General features: G+C 37.1%; 1 protein-coding gene and 1 pseudogene across 2 annotated transcripts in view; one reads left to right on the top strand and one right to left on the bottom strand.

The window, feature by feature from the left end:
- Positions 1-25,962, top strand: part of RNF13 (ring finger protein 13) — a 172,228-nt gene that overhangs the window by 132,408 nt on the left and 13,858 nt on the right. For both annotated transcript variants that reach the window (XM_011958945.1, XM_011958944.1), the window contains one exon: positions 1,007-1,100. In XM_011958945.1, coding sequence (XP_011814335.1) covers positions 1,007-1,100 — 94 coding nt within the window. The remainder of the gene's footprint in view (positions 1-1,006; positions 1,101-25,962) is intronic.
- On the bottom strand, positions 19,190-20,109 carry LOC105523989 (annotated as a pseudogene).

Genomic DNA, 25,962 nt, shown 5'->3' on the forward strand with positions numbered 1-25,962 from the left:
CTTGAGCCACCGCGCCCGGCCAGTGTCGTTTATTTTTTTAACAGTGCCTTTTGAGCAGAGAAGTTCTTAAATTTGACATTCAAATTTTTCCTTCGCAGAAGGTGTTTTTGGTATTTGGTTTTTGGCCCTGTGTACTTCCTTTTTATTTCTGCAAGCATAGCAATTTATAGTTTAAAATATTTTGTATATTTTATCCAGCATTTCTGAATATTTGTAGTAAAGGTGTTCTGCATTATTTCTGCCCATTATTCTGCAGTAACTAATAAGTGTATGTTTGAAATTTTTATTAGTTTGTAATATATAGGAATATCAACCTTCCCATTCTTTTTTATTTTTATTGTATTTATTTATTTACTTATTTATTTATTTATTTAGAGATGGAGTCACGCTCTGTCACTCAGGCCAGACTGCAGTGGCATTATCTCGGCTCACTGCAAGCTCCGCCTCCCGGGTTCACGCCATTCTGCTGCCTCAGCCTCCCGAGTAGCTGGGACTACCGGTGCCCACTGCCGCGCCTGGATAATTTTTTATATTTTTAGTAGAGATGGGGTTTCACCATGTTAGCCAGGATCGTCTCGATCTCCTGACCTCATGATCCGCCTGCCTTGGCCTCCCAAAATGCTGGGATTACAGGCGTGAGCCACCGCGCCCGGCCCCCATTCTTTTTTTTTTTTTTTTTTTAACCCATTGGAGTCTTTATAAAATCTATAGTTTACCATTTGTATTTTTGCAGGCAAACAGTTGTATGTTTTTTATAATGTCTCTGTCAGTAAATCAAAGGTAATCAAGATCAATTAATAAAAAATTCAAGGGTTAATTTATGGGTTAACTAATCACTAATATGATTTAATGCTTTAATTAATAATACTATTGCAGTTCGAATTTAAATGAATTGAATTGATTTGCAGTAGCTATCTAGAAACTTAAAAGATATTTGTTATTTTAATGGTCACTTTCTATTTGCACATTTAATATCTGACTCCTTTTTTTACTCTTTTCTTTTGAGATCACAAAATTTGTCCAGGATAGACATAGAGCTAGAAGAAACAGACTTCGTAAAGATCAACTAAAGAAACTTCCTGTACATAAATTCAAGAAAGGTAAGTATTTGTCTTCTAAATAATTATCTTTAGTTTATTTAAGACTGCAGGATGACTATACTCTTTAAAAAAATTTTTTTCTAAATTATTATACTTTAAGTTCTAGGGTACACATGTGCAACGTGCAGGTTTGTTACATAGGTATACATGTGCCATGTTGGTTTGCTGCACCCATCAACTCGTCATTTACATTAGGTATTTCTCCTAAAGCTATCCCTCCCCCAGCCCCCCAGCCCCCAACAGGCCCTGGTATGTGATGTTCCCCTCCCTGTGTCCATGTGTTCTCATTGTTCACCTTCCACTTAAGAGTCAGAACATGCAGTGTTTGGTTTTCTGTCCTTGTGATATTTTGCTGAGAATGATGGTTTCCAGCTTCATCCATGTCCCTGCAAAGGACATGACCTCATCTTTTTTTTTATGGCTGTATAGTATTCCATGGTGTATATGTGCCACATTTTCTTTGTCCAGTCTATTATGATGGACATTTGGGTTGGTTCCAAGTCTTTGCTATTGTGAATAGTGCCACAATACACATTCGTGTGCATGTGTCTTTATAGTAGCATGATTTATACGCCTTTGGGTATATACTCACAAATGGAATTGCTGGATCAAATGGTATTTCTAGTTCTAGATCCTTGAGGAATTGCCACACTGTCTTCCACAATAGTTGAACTAATTTGCACACCCACCAACAGTGTAAAAGCATTCCTATTTCTCCACATCCTCTTCATCATCTGTTGTTTCCTGAGAAAACAACAGATTTCTATTTCTCCACATCCTCTCCAGCATCTGTTTTTTCCTGTTTTTTTTTTTTTTTTTTTTTTTTTTTTGAGACGGAGTCTCACTCTGTCACCCAGGCTGGAGTGCAGTGGCACGGTCTTGGCTCACTGCAACCTCCACCCCCTAGGTTCAAGCGATTCTCCTGCTTCAGCCTCCCAAGTAGCTGTGATTATAGGTCCCTGCCACCGTACTTGGCTAATGTTTGTATTTTTAGTAGAGACGGGGTTTCACCATCTTGGCCAGGCTCGTCTTGGACTCCTGACCTCGTGATTCACCCACCTCAGCCTACCAAAGTGCTGGGATTGCAGGTATAAGCCACTGTGCCCGGACTGTTTTCTGACTTTTTAAGACTATACTCTTGTACTACCTTCTGTGTCTCTACCATAAACTCTGCCTAACGCTAAGTAGACTTTCAGTTAAGAATGAATGTGAGAGATGATCTTTTGCTGTGATGACCTAGTGAAGGCAGGAGAGGGATGCAGTCTGCAGAGAATTTAAAAACAATAATTAAACTAACCAAAATGCTTATAAATATTATCACCATGTGCCATTAGTTCTAAACAATGTCAGTGGATAAAATATTTTTCTGCACCAGGTGGACTACTCCCACTTACCTTCCTCCTATTCTGTCTCCCATGGTATAACACTGTGTAGTGTTGTATTAATTAAACACATAGGTAGCTGTTATATATCATCACTTATATATATCATCTTAATTTTCATACTTTTATGAACTATATACTATTATTATTTTCCCTTTATAGATGAGGAAAAATAGGGTCAGGGACATTAGGAATTTTAATATCACATAGCCAGTATTGACAGAACTACAGGAGAGGTGTGACTATAATACCATAGCCAATGTAAGTTTCCCCTATAGTATAGTTTCTCTGTGGTTTAGTGATCTTTTAGTGCCGATATTTACTTGATAAATCCTTTTGGCTAGCACTTCCCAGACTTCATTTTCATATACGAGCAAAAGTATTCTGTTTTTTAATTCAGGAGTGAAAAAGTGTATGGAGTGGAGGGAGAAAATAGAGAAAAAGACAATAAAACATAGTTCTGCCACATTTTTATTTTTCAAATAATAAAATGTTTTATAAACCTGCCATTTACCATTAACATTTAAAAAACAGAACACTTAACAACAAAAAAGTAGGAAAAAGAACATCATGTTAAAATAATGAATAGACATTTCTAAAAATGCACTGCATTTTACGTTTACATTATCATTATACAGTGATTTACATTATCATTATACAGTGTGGATTAGTTAACAGTTTTTTTGTTTTGTTTTGTTTTTAAGAGATGGGGTCTCATCTCACTGTGTTGCTCAGGCTGAGCTTGAACTCCTGGGCTCAAGTGATCATCCCACTTCAGCTTCTCACGTAGCTAAGACTATAGGCATGTGCCCCTGGGCCCAGCTTGGATTAGTTAAGATTTCTACATAGACCAGAACTAGTTTGAAGATTAGGAATTACTTTTTTAGGCTTCATTTTGTGTGTTAAAAATATGTTTAAAAAGGCTGGGCGCGGTGACTCACACCTGTAATCCCAGCACTTAGGGAGTCCGAGGCAGACGGATCACGAAGTCAGGAGATTGAGACCATCCTGGCCAACATGATGAAACCCCGTCTCTACTAAAATACAAAAAAATTAGCCATAGTACCAGCTACTCAGGAGGCTGAGGCAGGGGAATCACCTGAACCTGGGAGGCAGAGGTTGCAGTGAGCCAAGATCACTCCACTGCAGTCCAGCCTGGTGACAGAGCAAGACTCCATCTCAAAGAAAAAAAAAGTTTTAAAAATGGTGATATTGTCCTGGGTTTAAAGGGAATGCATGTCATTGGCTTTTCCTCTGAGTAAGATGGGTAGCTATGGTAGGATTTTGAACAGAGGAGAGAGAGAATGTCTCAGTTAACTGTTAAAAGGATCCTTCTGCTGGCATATTAAGAATAGGTTATTCCGGGCACGGTGGCTCAAGCCTGTAATCCCAGCACTTTGGGAGGCCGAGACGGGCAGATCACGAGGTCAGGAGATCGAGACCATCCTGGCTAACACGGTGAAACCCCGTCTCTACTAAAACATACAAAAAACTAGCCGGGCAAAGTGGCGGGCGCCTGTGGTCCCAGCTACTCGGGAGGCTGAGGCAGGAGAATGGCGTAAACCCGGGAGACGGAGCTTGCAGTGAGCTGAGATCCGGCCACTGCACTCCAGCCTGGGCGACAGAGCGAGACTCCATCTCAAAAAAAAAAAAAAAACAAAAAAACAAAAAACAAACAAACAAAAAAGAATAGGTTATTAGAGGGCAAAGGGTGTAGACAGAGAACAGACAGGAAAGTTATTGTAGTAATTCAGGTGTGATATAAATGTGGCTTGGGCTGATTATCAGTGGAGGAGAAGAAATCTTCAAATACTGGCTATATCTGGAGATGGAATATACTGAATTTACTGATGGACTAGATATTGGGAGAGGAGACAAGGATGACTCCAGATTTTTTGGTCTGAACAACAAAATGGATGGTCTGTCTATTTAAGGAAAGTCCTTAAATAGAAATAAGGATGGTTAATGTATGAAAGAGCAGGTTTTAGCAGGGAAATTGGAAGGTTGGTATTGAACATAATGGAATTTCAGATGTCTATTAGATGTTAGAAATGAGTCTGGAGTTTAAGACAGAGGTCTGAACTGGAAATACTGCCACGAAAATATATTTATATCATTAGACTGGATGAGATTACCAAGAGAGTGAGTACAGATAGAAGAATACCAAAGACACTGTGGGGCATACCATCATTAAGTAGAAGAGGAATCAGAAGTGGCAGCAGTGGAAACTGAGAAGGTGTGACCAATTACACAGGAAGAAAATCAGGAGAGCATGATTTACCAGAAATCCAGTGATGCAAATCTATCAGGGAGCAAGGAATGCTAACCTGTGTCAGTGCTCCTGAACATACGCAAGATGAGAGCTCAGTATTAACCATTAGAGACTATTGATGATCTTGATGAGCAGTTGACAGAGTGATCATGCCAAAAATCTGATTGTAGTAGATTTAAGAGAGAATGGAAAGAGAAGAATTGGAGATAATTTTTTAAAGAAGTTTAACTAAAAAAAAGGAATAAAGAAATGGGGTTATAGCTGGTGGGGGAAGTTGAGTCAAGAAATAACAGCATGTTTGTTTGCTAAAGGAAATTGATGATGTAGGTGACAGATGGGAGAGTTCCTGTAATGTTCTTGAGAAGGCAAGAGGAGATTGGATCTCTTGCACAAAAAGGCGGACTGGCCTTAGGTAGTATCATAGAGACTTGAGCTAAGAGAAAGTAGAATATGTGGGTGAAAAATCACAATAGGTGGGTATTTGTAGTGGTGTGTCTATGGAAATGTTCTTTGCTTTCATTCCTCTCAGTTACTTAGGAAATCACCAACTGAGGGTGAGGACAGAGGAGGAAGTATTGGAGCTTTTAAGAACAGAGGTATATAAATACTCTCTTATTCCAGGAGAGTAGGAGGAGGAATGGACTAGGGAAATATAATATGGTTGCTTGGCAGCCTGAACCCATTATGAACCCATCAGCATAACTGTTTTTCTCTATGGAGTGGTGTTTTATCATCACTTTTTTCAAAATGTGAAGTATAACATTTATACAGAAGAGTATGTAGGATACATATTTCTAGAACCATCCAGTTCAAGAGATAGAACATTACTACCACCCTAGGAGCTATTATGTTCCCTTCTAGATAAATAATCCTTTCTTTTCCTCTGGAGGTGATGACTATCCTGGCTTATGATAATTTCACTGCCTTTCTCAAGTTGTACCACATATGAATGCATACCTAAACAGTTGGTTTAATTTTGCCTATTTTTGAATTATATTTTTCTTACCTCTTATTCATTTTTTAATGAAATTTATACACTTTACTGCATGTAGGTATAGTTCATTTACTTTCATTCTGTCTTTTAAAGATTTTACTTATCCACTTTACTGTTAATTGACGTTCATTTTTTTTTCAGTTTAGGGCTATTATAAACCATACTTTTGAGAATATACTTGTACATATATCCTGCTGCATATGTCCATGAATTTCTTTAGTCTGTATACCTAGAAGTAGATTAATTTGATCATAGTATATACCTATTTTCAATTTTATTGGATAATGCAAAATCATTTCCAAAGGGATTGATGGTACCAGTTTCTACTCTCACCAACAGTGTATAGGAGTTCCTGTTGTTCCATGTATTTATCCAATACTTTGTACTGAAGGACTTTCAAATCTTAGCCATTCTGGTGGGTTTATAACTCATTGCTGTTTTACTTTTTATTTCTCTTCTAGCAATAAGGTTAAATATCTGTTCACATTATTTGTCAGTTGGATTTTCACTTTCACGAAGTACCTTTCATGATATATGCCCATGTGTCTGTTCCATATGTGGGAGGAATTCTTTATATGTTCCTACAAGCCCCTCTGGAAGTGTAGTGTATGGCAATTTAGTTCTTCAATAGTTTTGTGTGTTTTAACTGTCTTTTTCTAGTTTATGGACCAAAATTCTTGATTTTCATGGTAGTGTTCTTCTATTTTTGTTTTGTTTTGTTTTGATTTGATTTGTTTTTTTGAGATGGAGTCTCCCTCTGTCCCCCAGGCTGGAGTGGAGTGGTGTGATCTTGGCTCACTGCAAGCTCTGCCTCCCAGGTTCACACTATTCTCTTGCCTCGCCCTCCTGAGTAGCTGGGACTACATGCACCCGCCACCATGCCTGGCTCATTTTTTGTATTTTTAGTAGAGACAGGGTTTCACCATGTTAACCAGGATGATCTCGATCTCCTGACCTCATGATCCGCCCACCTTGGCCTCCTAAAGTGCTAGGATTACAGGCATGAGCTACTGTGCCCAGCCTCTTCCATGTTTTTAGAGAACGTTTTCTATCCCAAGATCATATAGATGTTATTTTATATTACCTTCTGAAAGCTTTATATTTTTGTCTTTTGTGTTTAATCCACATGAATTGATTGTGTAAAATTGGAGTCCAATTTGAGTTTTTTTCTGGTTTGATATTTTATATAGGTTATCCAATTGTTCCAGAGCTAATTATTGAAAATACACTGTTCTACAGTGTCACCTCTGATATAAATTAAGGTCCAGATATGTGTGGGTTTGTTTCTGGATTTCTCTTGGTTTTATTGTTTAACCGTGTATCAGTATCACACTGTTTCAGTTACAGTAGGTTTATGGTAAGACCTAATAGAGCTAGTCTTCCCACTTTGGTTTTTTTCAATAGTGTTTACCTATGTTTAACACTTTGCCTTTCCACTTAAAGGTAAAAATCGACTTGCCATGGCCACCCCACCTCCAAGTATATGCACAAAAAAAAAAGATTGTATTTTTTATTGTAGCCGAATACACATAGCATAAAATTTACCATTTTAATCATTTTGAAGTACCTTCATGCTGTTATGCAACCATCACCACCATCCATCTCCAGACCTCTTTATCTTCCCAAACTGAAACTCTGTACCCGTTAAACAGTAACTCCCCATTTCCACTTCCCCTTAGCCACTGGCATCTACCATTCTACTTACTGTCTCTGAATTTGACTGTGTAGGTACATCACGTAAGTGGAATTACCTGATATTTGTCCTGTTTCTGACTTATTTCACTTACCATAATGTTTTCAAGGATTATCCATGTTGTAGCATATATCAGAATGTCTTTACTCTTTCTGGCTAAATAATAGTCTGTTGTGTATTTTCACCACATTTTGTTTATTTATTCTTATTAGTGAACACGAGTTGGTTACACCTTTTGGCTATTGTAAATAATGCTGCAATGAACATTGATAAAAAAAGTATCTGTTTGAGTCCATGGATTCAATTATTTTGGGTATATACCAAGGAGTGATATTGTGTAACTTTATGAGGAACCTGGATACTGTCTTCCACAGTTACTGTACCGTTTTACATTCCCAGCAGCAATGCTCAAGGGTTCATATTTCACCACATCCTTGTCAACACTTGCTGTATTCTGTTCTTTTGTTTTAATATAGCCATCCTAATGGGTATGAAGTGGTACCTTAATATGGTTTTATTTGCATTTCCCTACTGACTAATGATGTTGAGCATCTTTTGTGCTTATTGTCCCCTTGTATATTTCCTTGGGCAAATTATCTGTTCAAGTACTTTGCTCATTTTCAATTGGGTGGTTTATCATTTTGTTCTTGAGTTATAGGAGTTCTTTGTATATTCTAGATAACATGATTTGCAAATATTTTTTCCCATTCTGTCAGTTGTCACTTTCTTGATAATGTCCTTTTATGTACAGAAGTTTCAAATTTTGATGTAGTCCAATTTACCTTTTTTCTTTTTTTTTTTTTTTTTTTTTTTATTGAATGATTTTGTTGCCCAGGCTTTTTTTTTTTTTTTTTTTGCTTATGAAGGATATTAAAGAGTACCTCAATAAATGGAAAAGCATCCCACATTCATGTATTGGAAGACTTAATATTGTTAAGATATCAAGACTACCCAAAGCATTCTACAAATTCAGCACAATTCCTATCAAAATTCCAAGAACTTTTTTGCAGAAATAAAAAGTTTAAATTTTGATTAAGTTCAGTTTACCCTATGATGTCATATCTAAGAATACATTGCTAAATCCAAGATCATAAAGATTTACCCCTATGTTTTCTTCAAAGTTTTATGGTTTTAGCTTATATTTAGGTCTTTTATCAATTTAGAGTTCATTTTTATATATAGTAAATATGAGGTAGGGCTCCCGGCTTATTTTTTTGTATGTGGAAATCCAGTTATCCCAGCACCATTTGTTGAAGAGACTGTTTTCTCATTGAATATCTTGGCACTCTCATCAAAAATAAATTGGCAATAGATGTATGATTTTATTTATGGACTGTCAGGTACATTCCTTTGGTCTATATGATTATCCTTATGCCAGTCCCACACTATTTTGATTACTCTAGTTTTGTAGTAAGTTTTGAAACTAAGAATTGTGAGTCCTCTACATTTGTTGTTCTTTTTCAGTATTTTAGCTATTCAGGGTCCTTTGCAATTCCATAATAACTGGAGAATAATTTGAGGATAGAACTTTCTATTTTTGCAAAAAAGTTATTAGAATTTTGATAGGGATTGTGCTAAATTTGCAAATTGCTTTGGGTATCTTGACATCTTAACAATATTAAGTCTTCCGATCCATGAATATGGGATGCTTTTCCATTTATTGATGTCTTCTTTAATTTCCTTCAGGAGTGTCATATAATTTTCAGTCTATAAGTCTTTAATCTCCTTAGATTTATTTCTAGGTATTTTATTATTTTAGATACTATTGTAAATAGAATTCCTTTCTAAATTTCTTTTATGGATTGTTCATTGCTGGTATGGAGAAACGCAACTGATTTTTATGCATTGATCTTACAACCTACAGGTTTGATGAATTTGTATATAGCGCTGGTAGCTTTCTTGTGGATTCTTGGGGATTTCCTATATAGCAGATTGTATTAACCTGTTCTCACACTACTATAGGAAATACCCAGGACTGGGTAATTTATAAATGAAAGGTTTAATTTACTCACAGTTCCACATTGCTGGAGAAGCCTTAGGAAACTTACAATCATGGTGGAAGGCAAAGGAGAAGCAGACATCTTCTTCATAGGGCATCAGGACGGAATGAGGGCAAGCAGGGGAAATACCAGATGCTTATAAAACCATCAGATCTCGTGACACTCACTATCATGAAAACAGCATGGGGGAAACTGCCCCCACGATCCAATTACCTCTACCTGGTCCTGCCCCTGACATGTGGGGATTATGTGTATTATAATTCAAGATGAGATTTTGGGTGGAGACACAGCCAAACCATATCACAGATCATGTCATCTGTGAATAGGTGTAGTTTTACTTCTGTCTTTCCAACATGGATTTATTTCATTTTCTTGTGTAACTGCTTGTAGAACTTACAGTACAATATTGAATAACAGTGGTGAAAGTGGCCATTCTACTTTCTTTCTGATTTTAAGGCAAAAACTTGGAGTCCTTCACCAGTGAGTATTTTAGCTGTCAGTCATTGTTGTTGTTTTTAATAAATGCCCTTTATCAAGTTGATGAAGTCCCCTACTATATAGGTTCATTTTTTTGGCATGTTGAAATCTACTTGTTCCAGCATTATTTGTTGAAAAGACTGTCCTTTCTCCCTTGAATCACCTTTGCTCCACTGTTAGAGGGCAGTTGACTATATTTGTGTGAGTCTTTTTCTGGAATCTCTATTCTGACCCATTTATCTGTTTATTCTTTCACCAGTACCACACCGCCTTGATTACTGTACTTTTGTTTTGTTTTTTTCTGAGATGAAGTCTTGCTGTGTTGCCCAGGCTGGTGTGCAGAGGTGCAGTCTCAGCTCACTGCAACCTCTGCCTCCCAGGTTCATGCAGTTCTCCTGCCTCAGCCTCCCGTGTAGCTGGGAGTACAGGCATGTGCCACCATGCGTGGCTAATTTTTTTTGTATTTTTAGTAGAGACGGGGTTTCACCATGTTGCTAGGCTGGTCTCGAACTCCTGACCTCAAGTGATCTGCCTAGCTCCGCCTCCCAAAGTGCTGGGATTACAGGCGTGAGCCACTGTGCCGGCTGATTACTTTACAGTAAGTCTTAACATTGGGTAGTGTCAGTTCATTGACTTTGTTTCTTCAGTATGGTGTTGGCTGTTTTGGTCTTTTGCCTTTCCATATGTACTTGTGAACTAGTTTGTTATCCAAAAAAATAAACTGCTGAGATTTTGATTGGGATTGCATTGAATTTATAAATCGAGTTGGGAATCCTGCTTAGTCATGGTGTATAATTTTTTATATACTGATATTCAGTTTTCTAATTTTGTTTAGGATTTATCATCTATATTCATGATAGTTACTAGTCAGTAGTTTTCCTTTCTTGTGATGTCTTTGCCTAGTTGTGAGATTTGGATAATAACTGGCTTCACAGAATGAGTTATGAAGTATACCCTCTGCTGTTTTCTGGAAGAAATTATAAAGAATTCGGGTAATTTCTTTCCTGAGTGTTTGGCAGAATTCACTAGCGAACCTATCTGGATATGGTGTCTGATGTTTTGGAAGATTATTAGTTATTGGTTCGGGTTCTTTAATAGACCTAGGCCTATTCAGATTGTATATTTTGTTTTGTGTGGCTTTTGGCAGATTGTGCCTTTCTGAGTAATTGGTACATTTTATCTGTTACCAGATTTGTAGGCATAGAATTGTTTAGTATTCCTTTATTATTGTTTTTATGTTCATAGGATTAATAGTGATGACCCCTTTTCTAAAATTTTTGATATTAATAATTTGTGTCTTTTGTCTCTTTTTCTTGGCTCACCTAGCTAGATATCGATTTCGTTGATCTTTTCAAAGAACAATATTTTGGTTTTGTTGATTTTCTGTATTGAATTTCTGGTGTTTTTTGGTTGTGTGTGTGTGTGTGTGTGTGTTTGAGACAAGGTCTCACTCTGTCACCTAGGCTGGAGTGCAGTGGCACAACCATGGCTGACTGCAGCCTTGACTTCCCAGGCTCAACCAACCCTTCCACCTCAGCCTTCCAAGTAACTGGAACTACAGGTGTGTACCACTGTGCCCGGCTACTTTTTAAATTTTATTTCTTTAGAGACAGGGTCTCACTATGTTGCCAGGTCTGAATTCCTGTCCTCAAGTGATCCTCCCACTTTGGCCTCCCAAAGTGCTGGGATTACAGGCATGAGCCACCACACCCAGCCTGATTTTCTGCTTTTACTTGCATTGATTTGTTCAATTTTTATTTCTTTTTTTCTGCTTACTTTGAATTTAATTTGCTCTATTTCTAGTTTCTTAAAGGTAAAGCTTAGATTATTTCTTTTCTAATATATATATTCAGTGCTATAAATTTCCCTGCACTGCTTTCATTGCATTTTACAATTTTTAAATTATATATAATAGTTGTACATATTTATGGCATACATGTTATATTTTGATATGTGCATACAATATGTAATGATCAAATCAGGATAATTGGGATATTCATCACCCCAAGCAATGATCATTTTTGTGTATGTGTTGGGAATAATTCAAAGCTTCTCATCTAGCTATTTGAAATATATAACTTTATTGTTAACTATAGTTGTCTCACCATACTATCAAAAACTAGAACTTACTCCTTCTATTTTTGTACCCAGTAGCCAGCCTCTCTTCACTACCCGCTTCCACCCTTCCCAGCATCTGGTAACCACTAGTTTGCTCTCTGCCTCCATCAGATCAGTTTTCTTAGTTCCCACATACGAGTGAGAACATGGGATATTTGTCTTTCTGGGCTTGGCTTCTGTCACTTGGCATCATGCCCTCTAGTTCCATCCATGTTGCTGCAAATAACAGGGTTTTATTTTTTTATGGCTGAATAGTATTCCATTGTGTGTATATACCACATTTTCTTTATCCATTCATCCGTTGATAGATACTTAGGTTGATTCCATATCTTGGCTATTGTGAATAGTGCTGCAGTAAACATGGAAGTACAGGTATCTCTTCAATATACTGATTTTCCTTTCTTTTGGACACACAAGCAATGGGATTGCTGGGTCATATGGTAGTTTCATTTTTACTTTTTTGAGGAACCTCAATACTGTTTTGCCTAGTAGCCATACTAATTTATATTCCCACCAGCAGTGTATGGGTAGTCCCCTTTCTCCCGCCACGTCACATGTTCCTCTTGCATCGTACAATACAGTCATCTCTTCCCAATAGTATCCAAAGTCGTAACTCATTCTGGCATCAACTCAAAAATCCAAAGTCTAAAGTCTCATCTGAGACTCAAGACTCATTTCCTTCCACCTATTAGCCCGTAAAATCAAAAACAAATTCTTAACTTCCAAGATACAATGGTAGTGCAGGTATTAGGTAAACATTCGCATTCCAAAAGGGAGGAATTGGCCAAAAGAAAGGGAAATAGGCCCCACACAGGTCTGAAACCTAGCAGGGCAGACATTAAACTTTAAAGCTCCAACATAATCTTTGACTCTGTGTCCCACATCCAAGGACACTGGTGCAAGGGGTGGGCTCCCAAGGCCTTGGGATGCTCCATCCCTGTGGCTCTCACAGGTTGGAGTCTGGTGTCTATGCCTTTTCAATGCTGAGGGTGCAAGCTGCTGGTGGCTCTACCCTTCTTGGGTCTGGACGGTAGCAGCCTGGTTTCCATAGCTTCACTAGACTGTCCTGGTAGGGAGTCTGTGTTGGGGATCCAACCTCACATTTCCCCTCAATACTGCACTAGCAGAATTTCTGTCTGGGGGCTATGTCCTGTGACAGACTTCTGCCTGGGACCCAGGCTTTCTCATACATCCTCTGAAATCTAGGTTGGAACCTAGCAAGCCTTCTTTTCTTTTGAATGCTGCACACCTACAGCCTTAATACCACAAGGAAGCCACCAAGGATTATAGCTTGTGCTCTCCAGAGCAGTGCCCCAAACTGTACCAGGGTCCCTTTGGAGCTGAGGCTGGAGCTGGAGCAGCCAGGATGCAGGGAGCAGCCTCTTAAGATGGTGCAGGGCAGTGGCTCCCCAGGCCTGACCCACTAAACCATTCTTTCCTCCTAGGCCTCTGGGCTTGTGATGAGAGGGGCTGACTTTTGAGGCTTTTTTTTTTTAATTGTCTTAGATATTAGCATTTGGCTCTCTTTTAGTAATGCTAATCAAAAGTGGCTGGTTCACAGCCCACTTGTATTCTTTTGAATGCTGCACACCTACAGCCTTAATACCACATGGAAGCCACCAAGGATTACAGCTTGCACTCTCCAGAATAGCTATTGTAAATGAGATTACTTTCTTGATTTATTTTTCACATTGTTTGCCATTGGCATATACAAATGATACTGATTTTTATATGTTGATTTTATATCCTGCAACTGTACTGAATTTGCTATTAGTTCTAACGTTTCTTTTCTTTTTTCTTTGTTCTTTTTTTTTTTGAGATGGAGTCTAGCTTTGTCGCCCAGGCTGGAGTGCAGTGGTAAGATCTTGGCTTACTGCAACCTCTGCCTCCTAGGTTCAAGCAATTCTCCTTCCTCAGCCTCCCAAGTAGCTGGGACTACAGGTACCCACCACCATGCCCAGCTAATTTTTGTATTTTTAGTAGAGATGGGGTTTCACCATGTGGCCAGTCTGGTTTCAAACTCCTGACCTCAAGTGATCCACCTGCCCCAGCCTCCCAAAGTGTTAGGATTACAGGCATGAGCCCCTGTGCCCAGCCTCTAACAGTTTCTTGATAAGAGTTTTCTTTGGTTTTTAAAATATACAATCATGTCATCTGTGAACAAGGTGAATTTGACTTCTTCCTTTCCAGTTTGGTAGTTTTCAGCAGTGAAGCCATCCAGTCCTGGGCTTTTTCTTTGATGGGAGACTTTTAATTACTGTTTCAGTTTAATTACTTGCTATTGGTCTGTGCAGACTTTCTTTTTCTTTATGGTTCAGTCTCGATAGGTGCTACATTTCTATGAATTTGTCCATTTTTTCTAGGTTATTTAATTTGTTGGCATATAATTATTCATAAAATCTCTAATGATCATTATATTTCTAGTATATTGATTGTAATGTTTTTGTTTCATTTATACTTTGAGTGTTTTCTCTTTCTTTCGTTAGTCTAGCAAAAGGTATGTTTGTTGACTTTATCTTTTCAAAAAACAATTTTTTCTTTCAGTTATCTTTTGTATTTTTTCAGTCTGAATTTTATTTCTGCTCTGATCTGTATTATTTCTTTCTACTAATTTTAGATTTTCTTTATTCTTGTTTTTCTAGTTCCTTGAGGTGGATGGTTCAGTTGTTTATATGAAGGTTTTCTCCTTTTTTGATGGAGGTGCTTATTGCTATGAACTTCCTACTTAGCATTGCTTTTGCTTGTCCCATAGATTTTGACGTGCTGTGTTTCCATTTTCATTAGCTCAAAAAAATTTTTATATTTCCTTTTAAATTTCTTTATTGACTCATTTTTTTTTTTATTCAGGAGCATGTTTAATTTTCACATATTTATAGTTTTCAAAGTTCCCCCCCTCTTTTTTTTTTTTCTGAGATAGTGTCTCACTCTTTTGCCCAAAGCTGGAGTGCAGTTGCACAATCTCAGCTCGGTGCAGTGTCAACCTCCCAAGTAGCTAGGAGGTCAGGCATGTACTACCACACCCAGCTAATTTTTTTGTAGAGATGAGGTTTTACCATGTTGCCCAAGGCTGGTCTCGAACTCCTGGACTCAAGTGATCTGCCTGCCTCAGCCTCCCAGATTGCTGGGATTACAGGCATGAACCACCACACTTGGTCCAAAGTTCCTCTTTAAAAAAGAATAAAAATCTAATTTTATTCTGCTGTGGTCAGAAAAGATGCTCCATATGATTTTGACTTTTTTGAGTTTGCTGAGACTTGTTTTTTCTCCTAATGTGATCTGTCCTGGGGAATGTTCCATGAGAAGAATGTATATTTCACAGAGTTGGATGAAGTGTTCTGTAAATGACAGTTATCATTATATAGTGATGTTTTTTGTCTCTTTTTATAGTGTTTGATGTTTATCTGATATAAATATAGCTCTTATTGCTCTTTTTTTGTTTTCTAATTGCATGGAATATCTTTTTCTACCCCTTTACTTTCAGTCTATGTGTCTTTATAGGTAAAGTGAGTTTCTTACTGGCAGCAGATCATTGGGTTCTGTTTTTCTATTCATTTAATCACTCTGTCTTTTAATTAGAACATTTAGTTCATTTACATTGTTATTATTGGTAGGTGAGAACTTACTCCTGTCATTTTGTTGTTTGTTTTCTGGTTGTTTTGTAACTCTTCTTTTACTTTCTTTTCTTTCTTTCTCTTTCATCTTTCTTTATGATTGTGCAAATTTCTCTGGTAGTATGTTTTAATTCCTTGCTGTTTATTTTTAGTGTTACCTGTTATAGGTGTTTTGCTTTGTGGTTACTATGAGGCTTACAAAAAAAATAAGTTATTTTGAATATATGAGAACTCAATGTTGATCACAAAGAAAAAGATAAAAAATTCTACATTGTAATTTCATCCCCTGACACACATTTTGACCTCTTGACACAATTTACATCTTTTTATATTGCCTGACTTTTAACAGATAGTCGTAGTTTTTATTTTGGTAGATTTAGCCTTCATACTAGAGATACCACAGTTATAATATTAGAGTACTGTAAATTTGTATACTTTTACCAATGGCTTTTATAACTTCAGATATTTTCTTGTTGCATGTTAGTGTCCTTTTGTTCCAGACTGAAGGACTACCTTTGACATTTTTTATAAGATGAATTCCTTTAGCTTTTGTTTGTTTTCAAAAGTCATTATCTCTCATTTATGGTCGAAGGATAGCTTTGCTGGGGACAGTATTCTCAGTTGGCAGTTTTTTTTTTTTTTTCTTTAGCTTTTTAATATGTCATCCTACTCCCTTCAGGCATGTATGGTTGCTACTGGATGTCCATTAACAGATGAATTAGAGCTCTTATGTTATGCTTCTTCTTTTTTTCCTGCTTTTATGCTCCTCTTTTTGTTTTTGACTTTTGAGAATTTGATTATTGTATGCCTTGGGATAGTCTTATTGGGGTTTAATCTGTTTGGTAATCTTTGGCCTTCCTGTGCCTGGATATTTATCTTTCTATAGATCTGGAAAGTTTTCTGTTATTATTTCTTTGAATAAGCTCTCTACCCCTTGCTCTTTCTTAACTTTGTCTTGAAGGCCAATGACTCTTAAATTTGCTCTTTTTAGGCTATTTTCTAGATATTATATGTGTTCTTCCTTTTTATTCTCCTATGTCTCCTTTCTTTATATATTTTCAAATTGTCTTTGAGCTCACTGATTCTTTCTTCTGCTTGACTAGTTCTGTCAAAACCCTCTCATGCATTTTTAGTTCAGCCAATGTATTTCACAGTTCCAGGATTTCTATTTTTTTTAATTTTTTAAATCTCTTTGTTAAATTTTTCTGGTAAGTTTCTAAAGTGTTTTACTCTGCTATCTTGGAGTTCCCCAGGTTTCTCCAAAATTGCCATTTTGAATTCTTGATCAGAGAACTTACACATCTTCATCTCAGGTTGGTAGAGTGTCACTGACTCCTTGCTTTGTAAATTTGGGAAGGTCGTGCTTCCCTGTTTGATGTTGTTTCTTACAGATGTACATTTATGTCTTCACATTGATTTGTTATTCTAGTTTTTGCTGTCTGCCTTTGCTTGGTCTTTCCGGTATGGTTTGTTGCATTCTCTTAGACTTAGATCACTGCCTTCTTGTCAGCACTAGATGGCACCCTAAGCCCAGGTTTGCTTGGCTTTCACAAAAGTTCAGAACACTGACCATCTAGGGTTAGGGGATGTTCCAAAGGGGATTCCCTGGCTGGGGTTGGTGGGGAAGGGAATTAGCTAGGAGTTTGTGCCCAGAAGACCCGTGGAATGTGCTTCCTACTGCTGCTGATCCACTGTCCCTCTGATTTGGCATCTCCTTTGGCTGAGATAAAGAACAGCCCCAAGTTTCCTTTGCTGGAGTTGCTAGCCCTACTTCCACGTTTGTCCATAGCTGTCTTCAGATTTTCTCCCAACAGGCACTAGTAATGCTTCCTGTGGGTTGAGGCAGGAACAGCTTTCCTGCATAGTAACTTTAGACAGTGAGGAAACTGGCTCTCTACCTCAGTCTCAGTTTCTCCAGGATAGGAACCATAAGTCTTGGAGACTTTTTTACTCAGTGCCTAATAACTTAAGGGAGCGGCATCCTGGATAGAGAAGTCCATTCTCTCTTCTGCTCATAATTTTTCTTTTCTTTGTGCCACCAAGGATTGTCACAGCCTCAGTTTTGAGTTCTGGAATATTAGTGGTGATAATGTTGTCACTGTATAGTTGTTTTTCATTTTCTGTATGGAAAAATCAACTCAGATTGCTTCTACTCTGCCATTTTGGTAACATCACTGCATTTTACAAATTCTGGTATGTTGTATTTTTATTTTCACTTAGCTCAAAATATTCTAAAATTTATCTTGAGATTTCTTCTTTGACCTACTTGTTATTCAGAAGTGTGTTTTCTAATCTCCACGTTTTGGAATTTTCCAGCTATCTGTATTTGTATGTTTCTAGTTTAACTCCATTGTGGTCTGCATGGTAATATTGTAAGATTCTTAGTTTTAAAAAAAATCTGTTAAAGTATACTTTATGTCCCAGAATGTGGTCTCTCAGTGGATGAATGTTACATGTGAGCTGGAAAGGAATGTATATTCTGCTTCTTGTTGGGTGATGAAGTAGTGTGTACGTCAATTAAATCCAGTTGACTGGTTCTGTTGAGTTCAGCTGTGACCTTACTCCTTTTCTGCCTGCTGGATCTATTTCAGATAGAGGGGTGTTGATGTCTCTAACTATAATAGCAGATTCATCTGTTTCTCCTTGCAGTTCTATCAGTTTTTGCCTTATATATGTTGGCAGTCTATTAGGTGCATACACATTAAATACTGTTTTTTATATATATATAATTTAAAAATTTTTTTATATATTTATTTTGAGACAGAGTCTCACTCTGTTGCCCAGGCTGGAGTGCAGTGGTGCGATCTCGGCTCCCTGCAGCCTCTGCCTTCTAGGTTCAAACAATTCTCCTCCTTCAGCCTCCCGAGTAGCTGGGACTATAGGCAAGGACCATCATGCCCGGCTAATTTTTGTATCTTTTAGTAGAGACAGGGTTTCACTATATTGGGCCAGCCTGGTCTCAAACTTCTGACCTCAAGTGATCCACCATCCCCAAAAGTGCTGCGATTACAGGCATGAGCCACCGTGCCTGGCCATATTGTTTTTTTTTTTTTTCTTTTTTTTTGAGAATTGATCCCTTTGTTATTATGTAATGCCTCTCTTTGTGATGATTTTTCTTGCACTGATGTCTGCTCTGTCTGAAAACATGCTTACTCCCACATTTTTTGGATTAGTGTTAGCATGATATTTTTGTCAATCTCTTTACTTTTAATCTATGTATCTTAATTTTTTTTTACTTTGTTAAAATACTGAGTTTTATTTCACTGTATATTTTTGCCTCCCCACCACTTCCATGTCTGACCACGACTACTACTATGTCCTGTCATAACATTCCATACATACTAAAAACCAAGCAAATGGTGGAGTTCCATCTTTAAAAACTAAACAGGCATTTTGGACAACACATTTTTGGCAATAGAGCCTGGACAACATTTATCAAACACAGTAGGGAAAGTTCTCACTCTGCATTATAAAAAGGACAGCCAGATACCACCTATTACAGAATTGAAATAAGATGGAACATTTTTAACAAATTGTTTAAACTATTTTCCTAAAGAGACTTCCTCCACTGCCAGATTTTGAATAGCTTCCTGGTCAGTCAGCCGGAAGAATTCTTCACAAAATTGATGAACTGCTTGCATTTTAATATCTTCTACAGAACTAGGTCCTTTTCGTGTTTTAGGAGTTTTCTGAAAGATTCTGTTTTCTGAAAGATTCTTGTCCTTTTGATCTTGGTGTTGACGGTTTTCACTCTTTTCCATTCTGATTTGTCTTTTGTGCATTTTTGGCTGGAGTATCTTCGTATAGATTTCCTCACTGGCACTTTTTCTTCAGTTTCCTCATCATCAAAATCATCATCATCATCATCATTTTCATCATCATCATCTTCATCAGCAGCAAGTTGTACTTTTTTCTGTGGAATCTTTCTACCACCTCCTGGGGCAGATCGCTTTCCAGATAAACTTAAGAGTTTCACATCCTCCTCCTCTTCATCTTCTAGCTCTGCATCTTCCTCCGCAGCTACTAAGTGCTGTCCACTAATATGCACTGGCCCTGAAGCACACTCCAACTGTAAGATCACTGGTGGTGTTATTTCAAGGCCCCCAGGGGAAACCATTGGCTGTACAGACATTTTCAAAGTTGCCAGTGTTGCTTTAATTGGACTGCCTTCATAATTCATTGCCTCTGCTTCAACAATATGCAATTTATCCTTTGCACCAGTTCCTGAACTGACTGTTCTTAAAGATAACTGGTGCTCATTTTCATCATTATCCACCTTAAAGTGATAATCTTTGTTGGCCTTTTGTTCACAACTGAAAAGATAGTTCTGGGGCCTCAGGGGGCTCATGTTCATGTCCATCAAATCTTCCATGGGGTGGTGGCATGCACTTAGGTGGGAGAGAAGGTGAACAGAGATAAACGACTACTGCTCCAGAGAACAGCCACGCAGGACGGGAATCACGCCAGGGTATGTGTCTTCATATTTAAAGTGGGTTTCTTTTCATCAAAATCTAGCTGGTCTTATTTTTTGATCTGATCCACTCTGACATCTGTCTTTTAATTAGTATATTTAGGACATAGATATTTAAAGTGATTATGAATATAGTTGAGTTAATATCTATTATATTTGTCATTGTTCTGTATTTGTTGCCCCATTTCTGTTTTTCTGTTTCAATCTTTTTTCACCATTTGTGGTTTTAATTAAGCATTTCATATGATTCCACTTTCCTTTCTTAGCATATTAATGTTATTTATGTGTGTGTGTGTGTGTTTTCTTTTTTTAGTGGTTGCCCTAGAGTTTGCATTATACATTTACAACTAATCCAATTTGACTCTCAAATAACACTATACTTCTTTGTGGGTAGTGCAAGTTCCTAATAATAACAAAATATTCCTAATTTCTACCCTCGTTATATCATTGCTGTTATTCATTTCACTTATATATGTTATACATTAATAGTGTAATTGAATATATTATTACTGTTATTATTTTGAATGAATTATTTGTTTGTTCACAAGTAAAATCAAATAAGAATAAGAAAAGTAGAAGTTTTTATTTTACTTTTACTTATTTCTTCTCCAGGACTTTTCCTTTCTTTATGTAGATCTAAGATTTTGACCTATATCATTTTTCTTCTCTTTAAAGAACTTATTTTAACATTTCTCGCAAGTCAGTTCTGTGGGCAAAAATTACCTCAAATTGTGTTTATAAAAGTTTTTATTTTTTCTTCACCTTTTTTTTGCTTGCATTTTTTATTGTGGTTAAAAAACACATAATAAATTTACAATCTTAGCCATTTTTAAGTGTAGAGTTCAATAGTGTTAAGTATATTTACATTATCGTGCAACCGATCTCTAGAATTTTTTCATCGTGTAACACTTAAGACTTTGTACCCACTAAACACTAACTAAATTCCCTCTTCTCTTCTCTCCAGCCCTTGCTAACCACATTTTTGCTGTTTCTTCTCTACAATTTGACTACTTTAGATACTTCATATGAGTGGACTCATACAGTATTTGTTCTTTTGCAACTGGCGTGTTTTACTTAGCATAATGCCCTAATGGTTCACCTGTGTTGTGGCATATGACACAATATTCTTTTTTTAAAAAAAAAAATATTTCATAATACTCCATTTTATGGATATACCATTTTTCCTTTTCCATTCATTGTCAATAGACATTTGGATTGTTTCCACTCTACCCCTTGTCTACTATAAATAATGCTTTTGTGAACATGGGTGAAAATTTATCTTTAAGATCCTGCTTTGAATTCTTTTTGGATATATATCCAGAAGTGGGATTGCTGAATCATATTCTAATTGTATTTTGAATTTTAGAAGTATCTCCTTACTGCTTGCTCTCTGTACTGCCTGCACCATTTTACATTCCCATCACCAGTGCACAAGGGCTCTCCACATGCTCGACACTTACATTCTGCTCTTTTGATAGTGGCCATTCTAGTGAGTATGAGTTGATGTCTCATTGTTTTGATTTGCATTTCCCTGATGATTAGTGGTGATGAGCATCTTTTCAAGTATTTATTGGCTATTCGTATATCTTCTTTGGAGAATTTTCTATTCAAGTCATTTTCTCATTTTTAAATTAAGTTTTTGTTTTGCATTTTTTACTGTTGAGTTGTAGAAGTTCCTTATATAGTCTGGATATTAACCCCAAATCAGATACATGAGTTGCAGTTATTTTTGCCCAGTTTGTAAGTTGCCCTTTCACTCTGTCGATCAAGTCTGTTTATGCACAAAAGTTTCTCGTAGTCCCATTTGTCTGTTTTTTTCTTTTGTTGCCTGTGCTTATGGTGTCACTTCCAAGACATAATTCTCAAATCCAATATCCTGAAGTTTTTCCCCTATACCCTATATTTTTTTCTAGGAGTTTCATAGTTTTAGGCCTTATATTTAGGTCTTTAATCCCTTTTGAGTTAATTTTATGTAAGGTGTAGGTTAAGGTCCAACTTATTTTATTTATTTATCTATTTATTTAGGCATGTGGATATCCCAGTTTTCCCAGTACCATTTGTTAAGGAGACTGTCCTTTATTCACTGTGTCATCTTGGCATCCTTGTCAAAAGTCATTTGGCCATATATACAAGGGTTTATTCTTAGGCTGTAAATTCTGTTACATTGGTGTATATATCTAGTACCATATCATCTTAATTACAGTTGCTGTGTAGGATGTTTTGAAATCAGGGAGTATGAGTTTTCCAATTTTGTTCTTTTTCAAGATTGTTTTGGCTATTTATAGTCCCTTGAGAATTTTAGGATGCTTTTTTTCTGTTTCTGCAAAAAATGTCATCAGTATTTTGATAAGGATTACATTGAATCTGTAGATCACTGTGGGTAGCATGGATAGTTTGACAATGTTAAGTCTTTCAATCTATGAGCCTGCAATATCTTTCTGTTTATTTCTATCTTCTTTGATTTTCTTGTGGCAGTGTTCAGTTTGTAGTGTGGAAACCTTTTACCTTCTTAGTTGAGCTTATTCCTAGGTATTTTATCCTTTTTGTTGCGATAGTAAGTGGAATTGTTTTCTTAATTTCCTTTTTTTTTTTTTTTTTTTACAGGTCCTTTGGTTGAGGGATAATTTCCTTTGTGAATTGATTGTTAGTGTTTAGAAATGCAATTTTTGAATTTTGCTTTTGCATCCTGTAACTTTGCTGAGTTTACTGATTTTAACAGTTTTTATGGAACATGTCATCTGTGAAGGGAATTAATTTTACTAATTTTCCAATCTGTATGTTTTCTATTTCATTTTCTTGTCTAATTGCTCTGGATAGACCTCCTAGTACTGTGTTGAATAGCAGTGGTGAGTGTGGGCATCCTTGCCTTATTCCTGCTCTTAGAGGAAAAGTTTCAGTCTTCTTTTGTTGACTATGATGTTAAATGTAGCCATCTCATATATGACTTCTATTATGCTGGGGTAGTTTTTTTCTATTCCTAGTTTATTGAGTGTTTGTATCATGAGATTGTTGAATTTTGTCTGCATCAATTCAAATGATCATCTGGTTTTGTCCTTCATCTTGTTAATGTGGTGTATTAAATAGGATTATTTTCATATGTTAAACCTTCCTTTCGTTCCACGAATAAGTCCCACTGGTCATGGTGTATAATCCTTCTAATGTACTGTTGAATTCAGCTGACTAGTATTTTGTTGAGGATTTTCACATCAGTATATTTAAGGGATATTTGCCAGCAGTTTTCTTTTCTTGTGTCTCTCATTTTGGTGTTAAGGTAATTCTGACCTCATAGAATGAGTTTGGAAGTGTTGCAATTCTTTCAAAGAGTTTCTGTTTTGATTCTTTCGAAGAGTTTGAGAAGGATTAGTGTTAGTTCTTATTTAAATATTTGATGGACTTCTCCAATGAATCTATCTGGTCCTGGCCTTTTTTTGTTGGGAGGTTTTTAATTACTGTTTCAATTCTTTACTAGTTATAGGTATGTTCACATAGATTTCTTATTTCTTCATGATTCAGTATTGGTTGGCTTCATGTTTCTAGGAATTTACCCATTTCTTCTAGATTATCTGGTTTCATTGTAATTTCATAGTAGCCTCATATTTCTTTTTATTTCTATAACATCAGTTGAATGTCTTCTCTTTTGTTTGTAATTTTAGCTATTTCAATCTCCTCTCCATTTTAGTTATTGCAGCTAAGGATTTGCTAATTTTGTTCATCTTCTCAGAATACCAACTGTTGGTTTTGTTGTATTTTTTCTATATTTTTTCCTATTTGTTTCATTTATCTCTGCTCTAAGCTAGTTGTGAATTTAGCTTATTTTTCTTTATTCCTTTAAGTGTAAGGTTAAGTTGTTGATTTGAGGTCTTTCTTCCTTTTTAATAAAACTTTCCTCTTAATACTGTTTTTGTTCCATTCCATCAGTTTTGGTATGCTGTGTTTTCATTTTCATTCATCTCCAGATATTTTCTAAATTCCCTTGTGATTTCCTATTTGACCCATTGGTTGTTTAAAACTGCATTGTTTAATTCTCATACATTTGTGAATTTGCCTGTTTTTTTGTTTTTGTTTTTTAGTTTTTTTTTGGCTATTGATTTGTAGTTTCATTGTGCTGAGGATGGAGAATTTATTTGTATGACTTCAATCTTCTTACATTTAAGGCTTTTTTTGTGGTCTAACATGTAGTCTCTCTTGGAGAATATTACATGTGCACTTGAGAAGAATGTGTATCCCCTGTTGTTGGGTGGAGTGTTCTGTTTATGTTTGTTAGTTCCAATTGGTCTAAAGAGTTATTCAAGTCATCTGTGTCTTCTGTTTGATCTTCTGTCTGGTTGTTCTATTCTTACTGAAAGTGGGGTAATTGAAGTCGCCTGTTGGTATTGTGTTGCTGGTCATTTCTTCCTTCAGTGTTTTTTTTTGTTTTTTTTGTTTTTTTTAAGGTGGAGTTTCGCTCTTTTGCCCAAGCTGGAGTGAAGTGGTGCCATCTTGGCTCACTGAAACCTCCTCCCCCTGGGTTTAAGCGATTCTTCTGCCTCGGTCTCCTGAGTAGCTGGGATTATAGGCACCTGCCACTACACCTAACTAATTTTTTTTTTTTTTTTTTTTTTGAGACGGAGTCTCGCTCTGTCGCCCGGGCTGGAGTGCAGTGGCCGGATCTCAGCTCACTGCAAGCTCCGCCTCCCGGGTTCCCGCCATTCTCCTGCCTCAGCCTCCGGGGTAGCTGGGACTACAGGCACCGCCACCTCGCCCGGCTAGTTTTTTTGTATTTTTTAGTAGAGACGGGGTTTCACCATCTTAGCCAGGATAGTCTCGATCTCCTGACCTCGTGATCCGCCCGTCTCGGCCTCCCAAAGTGCTGGGATTACAGGCTTGAGCCACCGCGCCCGGCCTAATTTTTTATATTTTTAATAGAGATGGGGTTTCACTGTGTTGGCCAGACTGGTCTCCTGACCTCCGGTGATCCACCCGCCTCGGCCTCCCAAAGTGCTGGAATTACAGGTGTGAGCCACCGCACCTGGCCATCTTCCTTCAGTTCTGTCAGTGTTGCTTCACATATTTGACTGCTTTGATGTTAGATGTATATATATTTATTGTTATATCTTTTTGGTGAATTTACCATTGTATCATTATATAATGTCCCCCTTTTTCTCTTATGATAGTTTTTTTCCCTTAAAGTCTATTCTGTTTGATATATGTATGGCTGCTCCTGCTCTCCAGTTTCTCATTTGCATAGAATATCTTTTCCACCTTTTCACTTTTAGCCCATGTGTATTTTTTGTTTATTTGTTTGAGAAGAAGTCTCGCTCTGTCACCCCAGCAGGAGCACAGTGGCATGGTCTCGGCTCAACTGCAACCTCCACCTCATCAGTTCAAGCAGTTCTCTTGCCTCAGCCTCCCGAGCAGCTGGGATTACAGGCGCACGCCACCATGTCCAGCTAATTTTTTGTATTTTTAGTAGAGACGGGGCTTCGCTATGCTGGCCAGGCTGGTCTCGAACTCCTAACCTCATGACCCACCAGCCTTAGCCTCCCAAAGTGCTGGGATTACAGGTGTGAGCCACCGTGCCTGGCTCCCATGTGTTTTTAGATATAAAGTGATTTTCTTGTAGGCACCTTATCGTTGGATCTCATATTTTTTAGCCATTCAATGTCTTGGTATGTTTGATCTTTTTACATTTAAAATAATTACTGACAGGAAAGGACTTACTATTACTTTGGTGTATTTAATCCTTTTATGTTTAAAAGTATTATGTTTATGTTTAAAGCAATTACTGATAGGAAAGGACTTAGTATTACTTTTGTTCTTGTTTTTTGTCTCTTACAGCTTTGTCTTTCCTCTCTGTGTTTTTTG

Source organism: Colobus angolensis, unplaced genomic scaffold (assembly GCF_000951035.1).
Source record: "Colobus angolensis palliatus isolate OR3802 unplaced genomic scaffold, Cang.pa_1.0 Scaffold48, whole genome shotgun sequence".
NCBI lineage: Eukaryota > Metazoa > Chordata > Mammalia > Primates > Cercopithecidae > Colobus > Colobus angolensis.